Source organism: Penicillium oxalicum, chromosome III, assembly GCF_001723175.1.
Source record: "Penicillium oxalicum strain HP7-1 chromosome III, whole genome shotgun sequence".
Taxonomy (NCBI): domain Eukaryota; kingdom Fungi; phylum Ascomycota; class Eurotiomycetes; order Eurotiales; family Aspergillaceae; genus Penicillium; species Penicillium oxalicum.
The window spans coordinates 1,819,767-1,840,959 of NC_064652.1; the positions used below are offsets into that span (position 1 = coordinate 1,819,767).

The 21,193-nt window shown below is 52.3% G+C and overlaps 6 protein-coding genes across 6 annotated transcripts; 2 read left to right on the forward strand and 4 right to left on the reverse strand.

Moving 5' to 3' along the window:
* Positions 1 to 1,026: 1,026 nt before the first annotated feature.
* Positions 1,027 to 3,257, forward strand: POX_c04089 (uncharacterized protein; the record flags this gene model as incomplete). Its single annotated transcript, XM_050112973.1, has 2 exons — positions 1,027 to 2,962; positions 3,028 to 3,257. The coding sequence occupies 2 exons, from the start codon at positions 1,027 to 1,029 to the stop codon at positions 3,255 to 3,257; spliced, it is 2,166 nt and encodes a 721-aa protein (XP_049970529.1).
* Positions 3,258 to 4,212: 955 nt separating this feature from the next.
* POX_c04090 (uncharacterized protein) lies at positions 4,213 to 6,773 on the reverse strand (the record flags this gene model as incomplete). The annotated part of the gene is made up of 9 exons (XM_050112974.1): positions 4,213 to 4,367; positions 4,440 to 4,532; positions 4,599 to 4,658; positions 4,720 to 4,853; positions 4,962 to 5,062; positions 5,125 to 5,282; positions 5,350 to 5,987; positions 6,142 to 6,521; positions 6,633 to 6,773. 9 exons carry the CDS (start codon positions 6,771 to 6,773, stop codon positions 4,213 to 4,215), a joined length of 1,860 nt encoding a protein of 619 aa, XP_049970530.1.
* Positions 6,774 to 8,508: 1,735 nt separating this feature from the next.
* POX_c04091 (uncharacterized protein) lies at positions 8,509 to 8,757 on the reverse strand (the record flags this gene model as incomplete). Its single annotated transcript, XM_050112975.1, has 1 exon — positions 8,509 to 8,757. One exon carries the CDS (start codon positions 8,755 to 8,757, stop codon positions 8,509 to 8,511), a length of 249 nt encoding a protein of 82 aa, XP_049970531.1.
* Positions 8,758 to 14,270: 5,513 nt separating this feature from the next.
* Positions 14,271 to 15,724, reverse strand: POX_c04092 (uncharacterized protein; the record flags this gene model as incomplete). Its single annotated transcript, XM_050112976.1, has 5 exons — positions 14,271 to 14,903; positions 15,001 to 15,036; positions 15,116 to 15,260; positions 15,402 to 15,484; positions 15,575 to 15,724. 5 exons carry the CDS (start codon positions 15,722 to 15,724, stop codon positions 14,271 to 14,273), a joined length of 1,047 nt encoding a protein of 348 aa, XP_049970532.1.
* Positions 15,725 to 17,106: 1,382 nt separating this feature from the next.
* On the reverse strand, positions 17,107 to 19,138 carry POX_c04093 (uncharacterized protein; the record flags this gene model as incomplete). The annotated part of the gene is made up of 5 exons (XM_050112977.1): positions 17,107 to 17,688; positions 17,739 to 18,431; positions 18,708 to 18,954; positions 19,012 to 19,047; positions 19,116 to 19,138. 5 exons carry the CDS (start codon positions 19,136 to 19,138, stop codon positions 17,107 to 17,109), a joined length of 1,581 nt encoding a protein of 526 aa, XP_049970533.1.
* A 332-nt stretch (positions 19,139 to 19,470) lies between these two features.
* Positions 19,471 to 20,775, forward strand: POX_c04094 (uncharacterized protein; the record flags this gene model as incomplete). The annotated part of the gene is made up of 4 exons (XM_050112978.1): positions 19,471 to 19,511; positions 19,586 to 19,751; positions 19,822 to 20,469; positions 20,530 to 20,775. The coding sequence occupies 4 exons, from the start codon at positions 19,471 to 19,473 to the stop codon at positions 20,773 to 20,775; spliced, it is 1,101 nt and encodes a 366-aa protein (XP_049970534.1).
* Positions 20,776 to 21,193: the final 418 nt, after the last annotated feature.

Genomic DNA, 21,193 nt, shown 5'->3' on the forward strand with positions numbered 1-21,193 from the left:
TCATGTTTTGCTTGACACATTGCTGAGAGGGACGGACCTGATTGGCGACAGGCGAGGTCAAATTGGCCCCTTAAGGTTCTCGCCTCGAAGTTCTTCGACCCTACATAGTTTCGTATTTCCAGAAGATCTCAAATATGCACGATCGCACAACGGGCTGCACTCCAGTTGTGGATGACGAACGGATGGGGAGACCATGCATAGACATCCCTTGCCTGCCGGTTCCAACGCTAGGAGATCATTTCAATTGTGATCCCATGGTACAAACATAGAGACTCCTATGGTTCACACAGCTATGATACTGAGCTCATTCAACATCCAAAGACTCATCTTGCAGCTCAGGTTCTTGACATTGTTATGCTTCGTTCCGCTTGACGCGGATTGCCTCACTGCATTTCGTCCAATGAGGGATAGGCCGAGGCTGTCTGTCTCCACCATCAAAACAAACTTCCGCCCTGGGAAAGCGTGGAGTATGTGACAATCAGGTGGAAACCTCCCCACCTCATCCTTCCCCCCATCACAACAAGCAGCACGCCAGGAACAAGTAAATTATTTCCAGTCCGATCGAGACTCCACTCGTTTTCAATAATAATTTGACAGGACCCATTACTACCGGCCTGGCTCCGTCAACTGTTCTTCTACCGTCTATTGCCTAGGCCTCCAGTCTGGCTGATCTTGATTTTTTTCTTGTTTGTCTTTTGTTCCTCTTGTCCCTTCATACCCATGCCGCACCTGGCCTTGTACAATCAGCTTTAGGGTTGGATATTTGTTTGTCCCCCATCGCAGTTTACCATCGCAGTCGCCCTATCTCAGCCAGGATTTTTGTGCACGAAGCTGGAGGAACATTAAGCCGGTCATCAGAGCGCAGTAAGTCTTGAAGTCACTCAGATCGTGTCCAAGTTGGCAGCACTGTCCTGGCGCGATTGGAAAACTATTTTCTGACTCAACAATTCAGGTGCAGACAATCTAGCTCATCGATTGGGCGCCACGGGAAAATAAAAAAGCAGTCTTGTCAGGCATTTCTGGGCGATGGATATCGACTATGATCCCGCGCTGCTGCGCTCGTCGCGAAAACACTCGCGAAGTAGTGACCTCGACGATGATGTATCTGATTGGAGCTCTGATATCTCCGGCCGATTTGACGACGCTGCCGAGGAACCTGAACTAGAAGACTACAGATCCTCTGAAGAAAAACCGGCCAAAAGACGCCGTTCCAACGATTGGCCTCTTCCAGAACAGGCGGCAGATTATGGGCACCAGACCCGTCGAGCCGGTCGCGGCGGATACGCACTGGACGGGCCTGGTGCCGGTGCCGGCTACAAAGGCTCTCCACGGGCGTCGCCTCGAGCTTCACTGGCTTCTCTTCGGGGTCGAACCGCCGCGGCATTGACCAGCAGCCCGCGGGTTCGATTGGGGCGGCGGTCGCGATTTGTCGAGGCGAATATGTCGGATAGCATCAGCGAAGAACCACCGAGCATTTTTGTGCAAGAGACCAAGCCCACGGGGCCTCGACATCGTCCGTCGGGGATCTTTCGGTTCGGCAAGGCGATAGCTTCAGCATTCAATCCCTTTGGTGCATGGAGCCGCCCGAATCCACCGCCTCCCAAGGATGCCCTGACTCGAGCCGAAGAAGCGTACGCGGAGCTCAAGAGAGCCGGTTATCAGGGCACAAACAAGGGATCCTACTTGCAGAGTCAGGCCAGCCGTGCCTCGTCCGCCGCTACAACGCGTTGCGCGGTCGATCCCAACCATGCAGATCAGACGTGGCATGCCCTGTCAAGCAAATTCAACTGCGGCGCAGATGGATCAGTAGTGACTGGTCACGCCAGCGACCGAGACGAATTCCCCACCCCCTCCAGATCTACATCAAAGTCCTCCAAGCGATCGTCTTTCCAGGAGCTGCGATCCATTGGTATTCCATTCGTCCGATATCACGACCCGTCCTCTGCCACCTCCGTCTATCAAGAGCGAACGTCGGAGGAATCCGTGGATAATACCACCGGTCTGCGCAAGCAAAGGTCTCGCAAAGAAATCTCGCGCCAAACCAAACTGCTCAAGAAGGTGAGCAACCTCGAAGACAAGCTGGAGCGAGCCCGACGTGAACTTCGGCAGCTCTCCGGCAACGAGGAAAGGATTCCGTCCACGACACCCGATCAAAAGTCGGCCAGTTTCGACATGGATCCGGCTAGTTACCCTCGGAGATTCGTACCTGGTGCATTGCCGACCTTACCATCCGAAAGACTTCTTGATCAGCACGCCACAGACGTCGATCACCCCGACGCCCGTCCGTCCGAGATAACCGCTCTGCCACCCGTGGAGGAAAGAGAGAACTTTTCACCAGGTCCATCACGGGGTGCATCCAGCAAGACCGTGTCCAGATCGCCGAGCAGACAGCACGGCGAGGTCCGGCAACCGTCCATGAGTAAGACCAGCACCTCCCGCAAGAGGAAGTCCCCCGATCCTGAACATTTCGATAGCCGGCATTCGAAGCCCCGTGAGTCCGATCCATCGCACCGCCTCGAACGCGACACCCATCGTGACAGCGACTCCCCGCTGAAGAACGACCGTCTCGACGACGGACTGATCGATTTCACGCTCAGCCCTCCGCGCCGGGCCAAATGGCAGAAAAACGAAGCTGGAGACAGCCCGCGGTCGGTTGAGCGCAAGCGGCACGCCGACCGCGACGGTCCCAACTCGATTCACCACGACAAATCACCCATCTCCAAGTCTCAAGTCTCATCTCCAGCTCCAGTCGCTCGCTCACCCCATTTCCAGTCCGTGCGATCGCCTGCCCCGACGACCGGTCCCACCTCCCTCTCCCGTGGCCCATCCAGTCTGCGCTTCACGTCTCCCGCCAGCACAACTAGGACCATCCCCGAATCCCCCGCCGTGGCATACGACGACGTATTCTCATCATCCCCTGCTTTCTTGGAAATGCCTCATACATTCTACCTTCAATCACACTGTCAGCTTGACCCCGACCGCACGCCTGTTCCCTCCCCGACCAAACCCCAACCGATGAATCGAAAGCGCCGTCGGCACGACAGCAGCGATATCCCCCCGTCCCACCCCTGCCCAAGGAACTCTTATTGCAGAATCAATCCCAAGTCCATGGATCCCCCACAAAGCGAATGACCCCGACAGATCCGTCATTCGTCGATGTCAAGGACGACAAGGAGCTCCCGGAGCAAGGGAGTCTGGCGCAGAGCCCTCGTCTGTCATTCTTGGAAAACTATCCATGGCCGGAAGATATCTTTTGATTTTGTGGGATATCCCTCGGTGTTCCATGATCATTCTTATTGTTGACCTTGCATCACGTACAGGAGGCAATGGGCCATCAACCCCAAAGTACTTGCTCATTGCTTGCTGATACAGTGCCATCCCGATAGTGGTCCCGGATATTCCTGTCATCTCTGACTATCCAGTTGTCATGATGTATCCTTTTTTTTTTTTTACTTTGATGATTTCCCCTTTTATACCCTGGTTTTTTTTTAACCATTGTTTCTGTTTCTTCAATCTTCCAGGTGGTGGATTTCATGTGGGCTCTGGTGTTTATCGTTCTTCTGTTGCTTCTCTTCTCTTTTATGCTTCGGTTTGAATGATGTGAATGGAAGGGCATTGAATTACGTACCGGTACGATATGGCGTTGGCGTGGAGGGACTACTTGGGCTGTTGTGTATTGAATGTTTCTACCGATGAAGACACTAGGATGGTGCCGGGACTGGTATTGATACTGTTTCCCCCCCATGTATCCTGCGCTGAATTCTGATTACGCCGGCCTTGTCGGCTTCCGGCAGAAGCTATGGTGAAAGGATCTGCAGTGTGTTCTACACCATCTCTCCTATTGCTCAGGAAATGAACCAGACGCCAATTCTTCTTCGCTTTGACTTTTACCATGTATGAAAAAAAGAGTAAGACAAAAAATCATAAGATTGTTTGCAAGTAAAGTCTAGTAGTGAACCTCAGACTACCTAGCCACCTTCTTGCTCAAGACTCATTCCATAATCCAGTCCAGTTGCATCGTAAAACCATTACCCATTTCCTCGTCAATAGACGACCTGGTCAGCCCGTTGACTCTGCATGATTGAAGAGTAGAGAAAAAAAAAAGAATAAGCGAGATTAAGCCATGCAGCTAGTTCAATCGCAATGTCATCAAGCGGACTGTGAAAGACAATTTTTTTATGGGTTTCTTTTCCTGTCGGAGATTTCTGATTCTCACTGCTGGTCGCGCTTTCTGGCCTCATCAGCAGTGGCAATGATCGAGGGAGGCTTAGGGATCTGCTGGCGGAAGATGTGTCGCTTAATGAAGTAAGGAAGCCAGACGGTGAGCTCGTGGCTGATGAACTTCTTTGTGGGAACAGAGAAGACCTCTGCAGACAAGAGAGGTTAGCAGAAAGCTCTTGATTCTATGAAAAGCCAAGAGGCTCCAGAAAAAAACTTACGATCCAGCTCCTCCAAAGTGAGCTGCTTGGTCTCTCTGACAAAGCAGAATATCATACCCCACGCTACCAGGTTGAGACCCGCATAGAAACCAACTGTTTGATCACCGCGTGAGCAAGTGGATATCAGTCTGGACTACATTGCGGAAAGGGCACACTTACACGCTCCAGTGGGTGTCATGACCTTGGTCATGCGGGGGAAGGTCAGACCGAGAATACCAGCTGCAGGCCTCTGTTAGCATACTTGGTCTGCGCCGTCACAAAGACAGGAGCCATGGCTTACCGAAAGTGTTGTTGATGCAAACGGCCCAGGCCATACCCTGCTCACGTTGGATGGTAGGGAAAACCTCGGCAGAGTACTGGAAAGCCACCGGACCTTCACCAAGCGAGTAGCAGATTGTGAACAGGTAGACAAAACTATTGAGGCAAGAGGGTTAGCAACTGTCAAATGCTCCATGACTGATAATCAAAAGCACCACAGTCCAGAGATGGGAGGTGAAATCTTGGGTAGATCGTCAAACGTACAGCACGACAGGTCCAATGTGCTCTCCACGGCTCCGAGAATCGTCTGAATTCAGGAGGGACAGGCCGGCAGCCAGAAGGAAAATGCACATCAACGGGAAGGTCTGTGAAACGAAGTTTCTGTATTAGCATGTTGTCCTCATTGTTCCGCGTGGGAGCAACTCACAATCAACGTCAAAGTGCGGCGACCCTTGGTGTCGATCAGGAACAGAGTTGGAATAGTGGAGACTACTTGAATGGCGCCGTATCCAAGAGAGGCGTACAGAGCCTGGACCGCAGAGTAACCGACATCCTCAAAGATGGACGAACTGTAGAAGGAGATAACTGTGAAATCGTTAGATCTCTATTGTCGTGCACCATCTTCATGATATACCCCATGTGAATCACTTACTGTTGATACCGCACATCTGTTGGGCAATCATCACGGTGGATGCACCGTAGTTAGCCCGGCGAATACGAGGCACCGTGAAGATGTCACGCATGCGGGAGAAGTAACCGGCACCCCTGGCTTCTTTCAATTCCTCAGTGTAGATGATGTGTGAGTAGTAGAAGTCCCGCGCAGCAATAATGGGGTGAGCGCGGAGACGCAACATCGACTTGAAGCCCTGCGCCTGTCTTCCCTTTTTCATCAGCCAGCGAGGCGACTCGGGGCAAAAGTAGATGCCGACCATCAAGATGAAGGAGGGGATGAAGGCAGAGCCCAGCTGCAGACGCCAAGAGATATCGCCGGTATCTTTGACAATGACGTTGGCGCAGAAACCCAGGAAGATACCAATCACAACCCAGAGCTGCCAGAACATGACCAGGGCACCACGAATACGGTGAGGCGCCATCTCAGCCGAATAAATGGGGACGGTGGCGTTCTTTGCACCGATGCCAATACCCATGACAAAGCGAGCTGCGAACAACTCCTGCCAGGTTCTCGCAAATCCAGAGCCAATGGGGGTAGCAGTCAGACAGGCGGCGGTCAGAAAAATTTCACCACGTCGTCCCAGGTAGTGGTTGAGAGGGTCGACGATGAAGGCACCACTATTAGAAACACAAGTCAGTCAATCTCGAAGGAAAAAAATAAAGAAACAATAGAGCAAAGTCAAAACGAGACAAGTTGAATTGACAGGAATCGAATCGAGACGAGTCGAAAACAAGCAGAGACAAAAAAAATATTCATCAGTTCGACACTTACATCAGTCCAGCGGTCAAGAAAATGATCGAGTTGATCAATCCCTTTAACCACTCATCCCGAGCCGAGCCGCTGTCGATGTGCAGAGCCTGGGGGAATGACAGATTGGCTCCGTTGGAACCAGTCTGGTCCCAGCCCTGCGTGGCGGCACCAATGGCGCAGAGTCCGATGGAATACCACAGCATGAATGGGCCATGCCACTTGTGGTCTCGCTCGTATGCCAGGGCTGCCTGCTCGTCCTGGGTAAGCTCCGAGATGCCCTCAAAGCCCGAGGGATCCTGGGCCACGAGAGCCGCACGGCCAAAGAGATCGGCATGCTCAGACATGCCATGCATTTCCGCGAACCCACGGGCATCCTCAAAAACTTGTTCCTTGGGGAATCGCTGGAAGAAGATGAGAAAAAGTCAAAGTCAGATATAGATTCTCACGATAGAAATAGCACAGCCGCCGCGCTGGCTCGGTGCTCTCAAAACAGATTCTCGAGCAGCACTCACCTTGAGAGGATTTTCGACGATGTTCAGGGCACTGGCGGTCTCGGGCTTGGTAGGGTGCTCAGCTTCGGTGGCTGCCACGGTCTGAGTGATGTACTCATCATGGGCCAAGCCCTCCTTGGGAGGGATGTCTTTCTCGGTCATGATGGGCAGATGTGTGTGTGAGAGAGAGAAGAATGTGAGAAGAAGAGAAACGAGAAGGAGGTATTTCCTCAGATAGCAGGAGAGAGCAGCTAGAATGAGAGTTGTGAGTATCTGTTCCAAAGTGATGGGAACCAGCAGGTAAAAGATATCTGTGAAGGCTTGAGCGCGTAGCAAACGGCAGATATCATCCACTTGGGAAAGTGTAGGATAGAATCTCAAAGGGCAGATTGCAGCGATGGAGAAAAGTAGATCAGACCTGCTTGTTCAAAGTGCAACTTGTGGGAAACGGCAGATTGAAACTTTTATGAGAAGATGAGGATGATGGGAAACAGCAGAGAGAGAGAGAGAGATTCGCCTTTGGAGATCAACCCCGTAGGAAACAGTGAACCGAATCTCTTTGTGGAAATCCTGGTGGTGGAAAACGGCAGATCAATTCTGCTTGGGCAAAGTGCAAGTTGTGGAGAATGGCAGACAGAAACTCTTGGAGAAATGAAGATGATGGGAAAGAGTAAATAGAATCTTATGTGAAGATTCAAGTGATAGACAGCGATAGATGAGACTTACTTGAGAGGACCAACTGATGAGAGACAGCTGATTTGATCTCTTTGTGAACTGATTTGAATTGGCTGGTGTGTTCTACTGATCAAGTTCACGTGAAGGGAACGTTGTTGTCGCGTTCTGTGGAGTGGTGAAAAGAGAAGAGTTGAGGAACCCGGAGAGAAGGATGGAGAGAAGCTGGAGAAACAAGGTTTATGAAGAAAGAAAAAAGAAAAATAAGAACCCCGCGGGGAAGCGCAAATGAGGAAGGCACACGGTCTTAAAAAGAAGCTCAGGTGTGTATTGAGTACTAATGTAGTAATCGCACCTGCCGCGGGGGCGTCTTCCATGTCCAGCACATTTTCTTTTTGGGCTAATTTTGATTTCTCATTTTGAGCAAAAAAGGGAAAAAGCCATAGGTGCGCGCGCACTGGACTGCTCTGACCACTGGCCGCTGATTAGTCGATTATCCACTCTTCCAAGGTATGCCAGTCGTCCTACTGGAGAGTACTAATTCTCGAGTACTCTTGCTACGTTATTGGATACTCACCATGAGTACTGTAGAGCATGGAGCTCGTCTGTACCGCCTGAGCTTCTGCTTTTCCAATGGTGGTTCTCCTCATCTGCCTCCAACGTACCTTTCCGGTCAACGGACTGGTACTTTGTCCAGGGTTGTAGAGTGGTATTGAGTACTTACTCTTCAAATGCCCTCTCGTTCTCCGAGACTGAGATTCAGATCCACTTCCAGCGACACCCCCGGGATGTACCCCAACACCTGCTGACGCTCTGGTTCTAAGGTACAGTTCCCGCGTCCCGTGGGTTTTCGAGCAATGGTCACTGCAGTACTTTTCCGACCCACCCGGCCACCGAGTCACGCTACTGGCGCCATTGACACCATTGGGGGAGAAGAAGAAAGAGTGGAGCGTGGAAGAGTGGAGCTGCCTACTTGGCCCCAGTCTCCCGCACGGCCCAGCGTGGGGAGAGTAAGCATGTGTCTGGTCCTCTTGGAGCCTGGTGAACCTGTGTGCGCTCGTGCTGAAGAAAAAAAAAACAAAAAACAAAGAAAGAACACTTGGTGTACGCGAGGGAGAGAGAGAGAGAGAGAGAGAGAGAGAGAGAGAGAGAGAGAGGAATGAGATCAGAGGACCATAGGGCCAAGACCCGTTCGAGGCATCCAAGGCAAAACCCGCCTACCCATTCAGAGAGCAGAAGAGGAGAGGAGAGGAGAGCTCCTCGCTAGACCCAATGCAGCATCTCCCACCTTCAAAGAAGTTCCGCCAAGGCCAGCCACCGGCCGCCTCCAGACGAGTGGGGAGGACGCCTTTCCCTTGACGAGGCTTTTCCAACCCAAAAAGCATGTCTGTGCGAATGGATCTGATATCAGCCAAGGGAGGATGAGAGACCCGTGTGCACACAGGAACATCATCATCGACCGAGTTTTGCGCATCACGTTACTGACTGGGACTCAGTAGGAGGTGTCGGGCCCGCGTCTATAGGCAACGAGGTGGTGGTCTCCTTCCCTCGGCGTTCTTTTTCCGCCCTTGCACCATGCAGCCGATCTCACATTGTTCTCCGAAGAGCAACGTGGGCGGCTCCCACTTCCACTGGGGGAGAAACCATGTGGTGTGGGATTGGGTGGCATGGCCGGTGGGCCCGCCAGTGCACCGAATGCGAAGTACGGCCAGACGCAGTCAAAAATCCCCAATGAGAAAAGGAGTCGAATCTAGAAATACACGGATTTCGCTGGTCTGCCTCCTCCTGCCGTCCTGGAAGTCGAGTCTTTCGGGCTCCGAAGGACCCGGGATTCGTCGCCGTCCGCACAGCCTCGATTGGTGGTTTTCCATCGTGCCTGGGCCACTGGACCGGCCCCTCCGTGGTCCGTATGTCGAGTTCGAGGCCGATGGATGACCCGATGACAAGAAGGTGACCCCCCCCCCCGGCTCTCGCGCTTCTGGTACGCGCAGAGGCAATTTGAACTCACGACTGCCCTCAGTGAGTAGCCTACTGACGGCTCGAGGCTGAGGGGTATTGAGAGCTGTCGCTGTCTCGCCCCCTTCCCCATTGCGGCTCCGAGCACTCTCCGGGTCCCGGAAAGTAACCCTTAAAGAACAGTCTATCACTGCACACTGGACGGACAACTACAGGACTTGTATATGGAGTCTATGTACTGGGCTGATTCCAGTAGAATCAGCCCACCACTTTGACTGACCTGCAAATGCATCAGTTTTTGTTTTTCCTGGGTGGACTGACTGATCTCTCGGAGCCCCTTTCCCACAGATCAGGTCTGATCGGACCGGTGAGACGCCTCGGTGCATACAGGAGGCGGTGATTGTATTCGCTCGCTTAACATGATCGTTCTACGTATGTCTGTCATCCTGCTCCGGACGAATTTGGTCGCCCCAGTCCGCACCTCCTGCAAACGCTTGCCATCCGCACAGCACAGCGACTGGGTAGGAGCTGCCAGCTGGTCGGGCGTTCGTGGTAGGGGGATGAGCTTGCAGGCATACGGACCATCCACGACGGGCACCTTCAGCCCCCCATGTCTGTCTTGTGACCCTGAGCAAGGCATCTGGCCCACGACCGGGATCGCTGGTCCCGGCAGATTGGCGTTTCACCGTGGCTTGGTGGCTGAACTGTATTGCTTCTGTTTGGGTTTAGGGTTTTTCTTTTTTTTTTTTTTGTTCTCCCCCTCTCTGCTCTCTTTTTTTCCTCCGACCGCCCTTGCTGATGGAATGATCTTGGGCTGCGGGCAGGCTGAGAGACCGCTATCGCGATCTTCTGGGCCAATACCTGATTTCAGAATGTAACCCCAGTCCCGCTGACGTCTTCCCCACATGCAACTCCATCCCGTCACATCCAAGGGGCTCACGTGGACATGATTGGCCAGGAAATACGGATTCGGAAGTTGGACACTGGCCATGTGGTTCCTCCCCTTTTGGAGGCTCAGAAGCGGGGAGAAAGGGAGGGGAAGAGACACACAGAGAAAAAGAAGTAGAACAAAAAAAAAAGGAAAAAAGGGAAGATAAGATGTTTCCAAGAAGCCGTCGATTGTATGACAGGATGACTCCCGCCGCCAGTGGCCGGATATGCCGAGAGCGGTCAAGGGAGATTTTGGAACATGCTGTCGAGGGCCGAGTCATCCTCACCCAGATGACATGACATCGTACAATCTTTTCAGCTGGAAGCGCGAAACCGAGCACAGGGCTGCGGTTTAAGTTTCCACCAAAATTGCAGCACCTATGCCTCCTCTTCCAACTTGAAATCTCCCTAAACATGTCGTGACCCTGGGACTTCTGGAGTCTGAGCTGCGGACCCGTGCACAATCATTCACGTCGATACGGCGCCATCCATCATTCGGTGAGATGTCGCGCTGTGGAACTGGTCAGGATCTGGATGATGGGATCCATGTTGTGGACTCTTGAGCCGGATCCAAAGAAAGACCAAAAAAAATATCCAACACACGACTCCAAATGGGGTCCCCAGATGGAACCTCTCCCCGCCCCGGATTGCAACACCCCGGACACCTCCCAAAATCCTCCCCAACTTCCCCCAAACTGTGGATTGGATCCCACTCCTTGATCAGGCAGCTTGGAAATTGTTCGTTCTCCGCTCAGTTCTCGGTCCTCAGTCCCCCACTCTACCCGTTCGGGCAGGATCGGGTCTCGAAGCGGACGCAGAAGAGCGGTTTGAAAGAAGACCGCCCGACCCGTCCATGACGGACACGCCGAGGGCACTAAGAAAAATCATAAGCACAAGCTGGAGGGACAACGAGCGGCCAGTCCAGCCCGATCAGGAAATGATCGACGGAAGCTTCTGGTTGGTTCACTCCCTTCCCCCACACTGATGCACTCATGCCTGGGGCATGCACACCCACTCAGTGACGACAACCATTCTGGACATTGGCTTACTGGATGGATTACACGGGATATACGCTGCACGCTACACCTCGTCCTCAGTCATTCTGGCCAGTCGATGGCTCCTCGACATTCCTCAAAATATAGATCCAAAAAAATACAAGAAGCGCATCAATAAAAGGGAAAAGTTACCCCGTTGCGTCGCCTCTACACAAAGAAGCGAATTCTAAATCTCTCCATTCCCCTGCCAAGCTTCCCACCACAGGTCCAGCCCAAGTGCAAGCAACATACACAAAACTCTATCGCCGTGACCCGCAATCCCAGAGTCAAAAGTCTGAATGGTGATCGGCTCACCCATCCCTTCCAGCTCACATGAAACTTTGTTTTTTTTACCCCCCCCCACGCCCGAAGGGGGTACTGCCAGGTGGTGGAAATCGACCCCGAATGGAGTCACGAGAGGATATCTCACAACCAACGCGTCAACCTTGTGGGTGCCGTCGGCAATCATGCCCGAGCTGATGAGAACAAGGAGGGAGGGTGTTGATCGGATATCGGAAATCGGGCATGCATGATATATCCACGGAGCGGCATTTGCTGGGGTTCCCTCTTCTAGTATGTAGTTGCCGCCGTTGCTTTGAATTCAGGGTATTCATGCGAGATATGATGGACTACATGTAGATATCAGTACACTGTTGCATTGGATTATTGGTGAGTGAACGAGAGAGGGAAAGTGGAAATATCTCCACGAGTTGACAAAAGGTAATGGCTCATGCAATACATTGTATACTACACTCGAACTGGACTGCTACCTCCTACTAGTAGACATGGATGTGGTTTTCCAGATCGAATCTTATTCAAGGAAAACAGAAGTGTTAAAAATACCAGAAACCCAAGTAATCCGCAAAGGTACCTCCCCTTCGGCAAGTTCAACCTCCTCCTAAACGAAGAAAAGGTCAAAAAGAGAGAGGAGCCGTTTGTCCAAAAAGAACCTAAGAAGAAAAAGAAAAAAAGGGGGGCACAACCTCTCGACACTCAATCAAGTATACAAAAGACAGGGACAACATGAACCAGCGCAGAAAGGTACGGGGGATCCAGGCAGGGAGGGATAATAAAAAAGGAAAGAAAAAACAAATAAAGACTAACCACTGTAGGGGGTTACTAAATTATCACTTTCAACACTAGGTCATTCTTAGAGAGCACAACCTAGCAAGTGCATAAAAAACACAACGCAGCATTACTCGTTTTCCAAGCGATAGGGAAATAAGAGAGAGAGAGAGAGAGAGAGTACTCAGGACTCCGATACATGATGTAGTAGTCGGCAGAAACTGACGTGACTCCACAATCGCGCATTGAGCATAACCGTTTACCCCATTTAGGTAGAGGGGGGGCTGCAAAGACAATCATCTCTCTTTCGAGTCCAGTCCAGCCCAGTAATGAGTTTGAGGCCGCCGTTGAGCATAGGTGTGAGAACTACTAAGCTTATGCGTTAACTCGTCTCGCCCGGGAAACGGTATTCCTGCAAGATGGGGTTTCTTGCAGCCGGGACTGCTGGTTCATCACTTGTACCCGGCAGTACCGTCCTCTTAGTACGTAGGTCCTGGCACTTAGGCATAGTACTGCGTTACCACTCAGGCTACTACATTTGTACATGGTCGATCCATCCTGTACCTACCGTACCTCGGCAGTCCACCGCCATCAAGTAACGGCGGAATAACCGAAGCGATTGGCTCGGAAGATTTCCAGAATATTCAGACCGTGAGATTGGGACGGGATTTCCAGCCACTGGACCATGTCCGATTGACTTGCCACTCGCCAGCTTGTACGCGAACCGAGTCGTATGAAGCGGGGCTTGTATTCCGGAATTAATCCTCGATCTTACACTAGGTCAAGGTGACAAATATTGAGCATCATCTGCTGAAATATCTACTGCGTTTTTTTTGCCTTGCACGAGCAAAGTGTTATCAGCCCTGGTCTACGGTACTCGGATCTGAATCTTGAATAAAGTCGGCCTTGGGCTTCTGGTGACGATTAATCTGGGGATAGTAGGATGGTCTACTATTGACCTATTCAGGTTGTACGTGTCTACTATCATGCATGTAGTTGTGTACCTACCTGGAACATCTCCAGGTACACGGGACTCGAGAGTAGTACTCTATGACCAATTTACCTTCCAGAAGGAATCAATTTCAATCTAATACAATACTTACTCCCCTCCACAACTCATAGGCAGATTGGCTCACAAGGTCGTCCATGCGCTTTCTCACGGATGAAATCAAGACCTGTCCACTCGAGTGGACCGACTCCCATCAGATTGAAGATAGCAGTGCTCCAGACATGATGGGTACTAGTATCTTTGTCGATTAGGGTTAACATCTTGACTAGATGTGGAATCCGTGCCCTCTCGATTTTTCAGCCCTGAGCCCTTTTTATCAACTTTGCCTCTATTTGCCAAGGGTTTAGATTCCACGTCCATGACCGAACCATCCAAAGATTCTTGCATGGATTTATCTGCAACTCGATCGTCATCGGAGCTCTCCACCAAATCTTGGAGGAATTCAAGCAAATCTGGGATCGATCATTGATCTCTTTTTCTCTCCCGGCACCTTTATCGAAACAGGGTTATTGGGATAGGATGCTTGTTTCTAGCTGGGAAGTGCGAAATACCTAGCAAAGGCATATCGATCATGGAATGGGCCTCCACAGCGGGAAAGATGTATGAGTTGACGCCTAGTCGCCTTGATTCTCGGTCATTTCTGAAAGGGAAGATAGAAAAGGCCAGGCCTTGTGACAAAAGGCATAGATGTACACCTATGAAAATCCATTTAGAACGTGATAGGTGCCTAGGCACTGTAGCTTTGTGGCCATTTAAATTTTACCTTGGCTAGGGCTGGTGACAGAAACAGTGCTCATGGTACTATTCGAAACTGACGACTTGTATAGTACAAGCTAGGGTACATAAACCTTCCCCAGTCCAGCCTAGCCGCGACAAACTGACATGACTTGAGATAGTACCTTACTAGCCTTAGCGTGACTGGGTGAACCAGTACCACAGTACCACGTCCCCACTGGACTTGGCCCGAGCCTTTGCAACTGCTGCGAAATATTGCTACAGGAACGCAGTCGCATTGGCGTGAGAACCAACACCACCGGGAACATATGCCGGTGCGCTGGTCATGAAAAACGTCCACTTGCCCCGTTCACGACACTTTTCGGCCAACTTTTCCAGATTCCACATCTCGCCAATGGGACAGCCCCAGAGTGACAAGAGGCTTTGGTGCAAAAAGTCCATCGCCGGGACGGGCCAAACTTCGAATGTGGGCGAGTCTCCGGCCACCCCGGCAAAGTAGCAATCATGGAGCCACTGGCGCATGTCCTCGTCGCGTGCGACACCGGCATAGCTCAGATCCTCATGAGACCGAGTCGCGGCGGCATAGCGTTCCTCCGGGCTCAGCGCGTCGTACCTCTCCACGAAGCCGGATCGGATCAGGAGGAAGTCGCCGACACGAATGTCGCCTCCCTGGGACTCGGGGCGGATGTCGATTCCTTGCGAGGCGGCACAGGCTTTGAGTTCGTCGAGCGAGATGGCATGTGACGAATTGGGATCGTAGGGCTTGTTGTTCTTCAGTGCATAATCGCGGTAGTCGAGCAGAATTCCGCGGCCGGCGACACCATGTTCGGCCCAGTGATGGATACTGCAACGGAGATTTGCTTTCTCACCGACAAAGTCTTCGCTCGTTGCCTGGAAGAAGAGTCTCACGTCAGCTGACACGCTCGTCGACCCTTGCTGGTTGATCCCTAGTGTCTTTCCATTTGCGTCCGGGGTTCACTGAATTTACCTTGTTGTAGAAGAGCTTGGTTTCGCAATGCGCAAACTAGGTAACCGCCATCATGTCAGTTGTTACCCTCCCCGTTGGAGTGGCTTTTCGCCTTGAAAGTTGCCCGAGCACTCACATGACGGAATCCGTCCCACTGAGTGCCACTCTGGGTGTTCAAGGAATAGCAATCATCGTAGGCGATACCATCGACGAGAGTCTTCACTGTATGCTTGAAAACCTCCCGATCAAAGGCCGGTTTCTCAGGCACGTTGAGAGGAAGACTAGATGAGTAGTCAGCGGTCATTCAATCCTCACATCCCGCCATGCCTTTTCTCTTTTTCTTTTTCTTTTCTTTTCTTTTTCATTTCTCTTTTCTTTTCTTTTCATTTTTCGTTTTTCATTTTGATTCTCTTCGTACTTACTCCAATCGCACCATCTCTCCCGTGACCATCTCCTGAGCAGATTGCTTAACCCGTTGCGGTGTGAGCAGATTCAAGCGCCCCAGCTGTCAGCACTCTCGTTAGCAATCATTGCACCTTTGAAGAATGCACCCAGCACCTAAGGAGTGACTGCATGCAAAGAATCCCCTCGATACCTGATCATTTTCTCCCCAGACCCAAGCCGCGCCCTCCGGGGCGCCAGGCAACTTGGGCAAATCCCTCAGCGAGGGGAATCGAGCGCAGTTGGGGTTCCAGGGCAACTGGTCAGGAGCCTGAACCGCACCACTCTTGTGCGATGAAGACATGATTGATGAGTCGGGATGTTCGATTCTAACAAAGGAGACTTTTGACAATGGGAGGGGTCAATTGAGTGTCCAGGGCATGATAGAAATATCCGGCGTCTGTGAAGCGTGGCTTTGCCCCCCTCCTCCTCTTCCTCTTCCTCCTCTTCTTCACTCGTCCAACCAGACAGGATCGAATCCATCGGCTAGAAGGTGCGGGGCAAAAAAGAGCTCCAAACGTCAGAAACTGTGGGATGCCGAGGGAAAGCCAGACAAAAGGTCGGGTGTCAATTTCCCTGGATGATCAGATCGGAATCATTTCGATCTCCCGAGGCTGCTCGATCGACCACACGGACCATAACCCCGGGTTTAAATCTATTTTCTTCATTGCAATTGAGTCAGAGTATGCCGTATCAAGACTCCTTCTTAATTCACCACCGCTGGTCAAATACCCCTCGAATGGTCCAGAGACAACCGGACGCGGAGATTTCTCTCTTTTGGCGCTGATGTCACGTTCCCACAAATGTGAAGAAGTTGGAGACACAAATCGGCTTCTCCACCTTTCTGGGCACGGATGACGTCCGCTGGAGAGCGGGGGCGTACGGTATCATCTTCACCTCGCACTGTTCATGTCTTCAAGGTTGGGTTCGGATGAACGAAACAATTGCAGGCACAGGAAAATGTGAGACAGACGCCGGATCAGTACAACAAGACCATGAGATAGCGACGCAGAGGGGCTCCGTCGACGAATACAAGTTGAAGACCAAGATGGCCGTTGGTTTTGTTTGGGTTGGTTTACAATTTGCTGGGTGGAGTCCATGGACTCCTCGGAATATGGGTGGTTTATGATACACGGCTAAGGGGAGAGAAGTAGGCCTCTTCGCACCCCCAAAGAACCTTCGCCAGAAAAGCTATGTGACCATGAAAATCAGGGCTGTAACCGTCTCCCATCATTCATTCGGAATGATGATTTCCAACAAAAAAAAAGCCATGCGCGAGAACCGTCCGCGAGTCAGAGGAATGTAGAAAGCAGATACTGAAGGGACGCTGGAGGAGACGTATGTCTTGAAAGGACCACAGTAAAAACATGAGAAAGGAAGAGAGAGGAAAAAAACAAGCGGGAGAGCGGATTGAAACCAAGTGCCAGTTGCAAAAGTGCAGAAACACATTTGTCATATTGCCGTCCCAAAATGCCCAGTTTCATGAATCATTCCCAGTGCGCCGAAAGGACATGAAATATTCCAGTATGATCATTCGCTTCGTTTTCGCGGGCCTTCGGTGACCCTCGAGGTGAGAAAGGAGGAAGGGGGAAGGGGGGAAGAAAAGAAAACAAAATCGAGAGGGAGAGAGGGAGAAGAACAGAAGGCGACAACCGAAGAGGGTCAAGCGATGAATGAGAGATCAGCTTAGTTCAGACCTCCAAAAGCACCCTGTTGAACGGGGAAGGGAGCACGGGCGCCCCCACGCGGGCCACCCCGGCCACCGCGACCACCACGTCCACGGCCACGACCACCGCGACCTCGGCCGCGGCCACGATAGCCGTCCACGCTGCCCTGCCCAAAGGTTTCAATGTTGCGCTTCTCCTCCTCACCGCGCCACTCGCGACCACCCACTCGGGTGGCGTTCTCTTCACGGTCGCGAGCCTCACTGGAGATGTTGTCAAAGAAGGACGTCGAGCGGTTGTACAGGCTGTGAGTAGCAGCGGCCGAGGCACCATTGGTGTCGGTCTCGGCTTGATGGGCAAGATCGTGAGATTCGACCTCGGCGGTAGGCGACCCGGTGGCAATCGCCTCTTTGATCAGGTCTTGCTTGTTGAACTTGGCATTGGCTGTCGCAAAATCATAGTCGGACTCGGGAACTTCGATCTTCTTGTGCTGGACACGTGCACCACCGCGGCCACCACGGGGCGCATGCGGATGTGGGTGCGGGTGCGGGTGTTGCTGCTGGTGATGATGGCCACCCCGGAGAGCACGAGGTCCATTGAAGGGCTGCATGTGATCCATTTTGCGAGCGAGAGAATCCACTCCGGCATCTTGACCCGGCTTTTTCGGGCCACCGGCTGAGGCAGCTTGGCCATCGCAGCTGCAACAGCTTGGGTCGCTGCCTGGGTAGCATCAACGGGGGCGGGACCTTGAGCAGGAGCCACGGGACGAGGCGCAGTCATTGGGACAGCGGGCATGACCCGACCACTCTTCTGCGCAGGAGCAGCCTGCGTGGATCCATGCACAGCTTCCGCAACCGTCGGCTTTGATTCCACCGGCGGGGTAGGTGCCTTCTGAGCCGCCGGGGTGGCATGGCGGCTTGTGGGCTTGGGATCGCCGCTAGGGAGCTCAGAGGTGGTCTGAGGCACGGGGCCACTGGGAGGACCGGGGCGCTGCTGAGGAGGCTGGTTGTGTGCACCGAGAGGCATCTGAGGGGGAAATTGACCGGGACCTCCAGGAGGGAAGCCGTGGCCAGGAGGGGGAAACCAGCCGGGTGGGGGCGCACCATAAGGCATGTTGCCTGGGAAGCCACCTGGACCTCCGGGGCCAGGAGGGAAAGGAGGCGGAGGCCCATTGAAACGTTGCCCGTAAGGAGGATAGAAACCTTGCTGGAATTGTTGTTGGGGAGGATATCCAGGTGGGGTTTGCTGAACACCCTGCGGGGTCTGTGTGGAGGGTTGGGAGGGAAGGCCCTGACTAGGAGTACCCATTGGAGGAGCATTGGGCATTGGGCCCGGTCGCGAGACGTTCTGGACAAGCCAAATGTCAGTGAATTGAGCGTTTTGAAGCAATGACAGGCACAGAGGCTTGAGCAAAGGGCATGCATGAGTGATCAATCAGAAGGAAGGCAACGGAAATATCGACATGGTTTTGCGCATTCCGAACAGGTCTGTGAGTTTACATCCGAGAATATTTCATCATTTGATCCATTCAACGTCAGGGGACGCCGATATTGATGACATGCGGAGAAAAGAAGAGGGACAAGCTAGAGGGGCAACCGCCAAGGCGTAGGAGTCATGACTTACGCCAAGGATGGCTGGGTCGTCTGGAACCCGGGGAGGCTCTGGCTGAGCATTGTCTTTTGTCTCTTCATCGGCAATGCTGATATCGTTCACATCACTGCCGCGAAAGACAATGTACTCGTAGACATTCGCGGAAGGTGGGACCTCCTCGGCCGGGTTCTTGCGACGGCCCTCGGTACCGAATGACTTGACATTCTCCAGAGCTATCGTTGACGCCTCGGGGTTGATCTCGTGGAGAGTGCCGACGTATCTTGCTAAGCATGAGCTTTTGTGGTCTTTGCGTCACTGGTCAATGAATGTCACATACCGAATCTCGCTCTTTGAGATCAGATTGAAGCGCTGGCTGCAACAAGTTAGCTTCACGTCAGCTCCATCACCAAGAGGTGATTCGTCGAGCGGCTGTGTGCTCACCCAATCAAGTGGTTCATATCCATGGTGACTGGCTGCGCAAGTTGCGCACTGCTTGATCTCAGGAAAGGGATTTCAAGGTGGCAAGGATGCAAGAGAGAAGATCAAAGGTGACGCGATGTGAACCGATGAGGTGGAGGAAAGGTGGGTAGACCGGGAAGGGGAGGGAAGTGAGAAGAAGCGAGATCTGTGGTGTCGGTGGATTCGTGCTACGGTGGGCGGCAGAAGCTTAGTGAGCAGTTCTCAGTGTACACTTTTGGCGGGTCCCAGGCCACTCTCCAGTAGGAATTCAAGATATCTGCCAAACTTGAAGAGAGGAAAGTGAAATCAGAAGGAATCACTTTCTGTGCTTATAAACATGACGACCACTTCGGATCGGGATTACTTTTTCCAGACCACGTAAGATAGCCAGATATCATGGTGTGTTCGGGGAAGTGACCACGTGCTAATCTGTATATTCTCTTGACGCCCAGTGCTGCACTTGACGAGCAGCAACGAAAGGCGGTCAAATCCAAGAACACCCTTGGAAACCCAATCAAATTAGAGAGCAAAATTCTCGCAGTGATCGCGGATTCTAGGAACCCAGGATCAGTCTACGTCGCCCAAAGCAACGGCATCGTACGGAGAGTTGTTCTTGAGGTAAGAAGTCTGATAGCGTTACATCCCTATTGGCCCAGTGCTGATCTACGATCTTGTTTCTTCCTTTCAGACTGGTCAAACTACAGCCCTCTACAAGGGGCCTGAAGCTCCATTGACCAGTCTTTGCCTCAGCCCAGATGGAAGGTTCCTGTTTGCCGGATGCTGGGATAAAACAATCTGGAGCTGGGATGTGGTGTCCCGGCAGCCGCACCGAAGGTACGAAGGACACAGTGACTTTGTCAAGGCGGTAATCACTGTGCAAATGAATGGACAGAGTCTCCTAGTCTCAGGAGGAGCAGATGCAAAGGTTCTCACTTTTAGTATCGAGAACGGGGAGCGAATCAAAACTTTCAAGGGCCATCTTCGGGGTATCTTGGACCTTGCCATTGACCCCGAGACAGAAGCAAAAGAGGTTGCAGTGTTCAGTGCGGGAAGTGATCGAGAGATTCGTCAATTCGTGCTGGTGGGCGAAGAGAGCGTGTCTGAGCCACTGTTGCCACATGAAACCAGTGTGAACAAACTCTACTTTGACGCAGACGGCGACATGTGGACGGCATCCGCTGACAAGACCGTGAAATGTCTGGTCCGAGCAGATGGATGGAAGGCAAATCTGACCCTTGAGCATCCGGATTTTGTTCGAGATGTCCTCGTGTACGAGAACGGGGGGTGGGTAGTCACTGCTTGCCGAGACGAGCACGTCCGCGTGTGGAATCGATCTGTAAGCCTCCCGAAGATGGCTGCCTATCAGCGAGGATTTGTACTAATCGGCAATTCCTAGACGGGTCAACTTCATCACACGTTTTCTGGCCACTTTGAGGAAGTCACTGGCCTCGCCTTGGTTGGGTCGACTGTTGTCAGTGTGGGTATTGATGGTACCATCCGGCAATGGTCTGTTCGACCCGACGAGCTCCAAAAGGCAGTTGACCTTGCCAAAAAGGGGCCCATTGAAGAGAAGAAGCCGGAAACCGAAACCATGCTTACCGAAGAAGAGGAACGGGAGCTAGCTGAGCTGATGGAGGAGTGAAGCGCTCTTATTCTGATTATGACGATACCCTAGACATGATGTTCCTGACTCTATTTTGACTACGGGCTGCAAATCCACCCCTCGTCTTCCATAGCAGCAGGTGGCCCAGGTGGCCGAATGCTTTGCAATTTATTAGGAGTCGTTACAACGACCATCTCCCCTTGTCTCACAGCTAACGGTCTGTCATGGCGACCAAAGACTCTGTCGAATGGCTTCCAACTTTGCGTGGAAATCTAGCACGTGACCATTCCGTGACATGATGACGTACGGGGCCGATCTCCCGGCCTTCCAGTGCCCCCTCGGATATCTCCCATTGCGCCTCTTCGAATGCCATTCGAAACAAGGACTCCCTCACAAGCTGAGACCCGACCGTCCAGGCTAAAGTGAAACCTCCTGGCCCACTCCACAGCATCGAAAA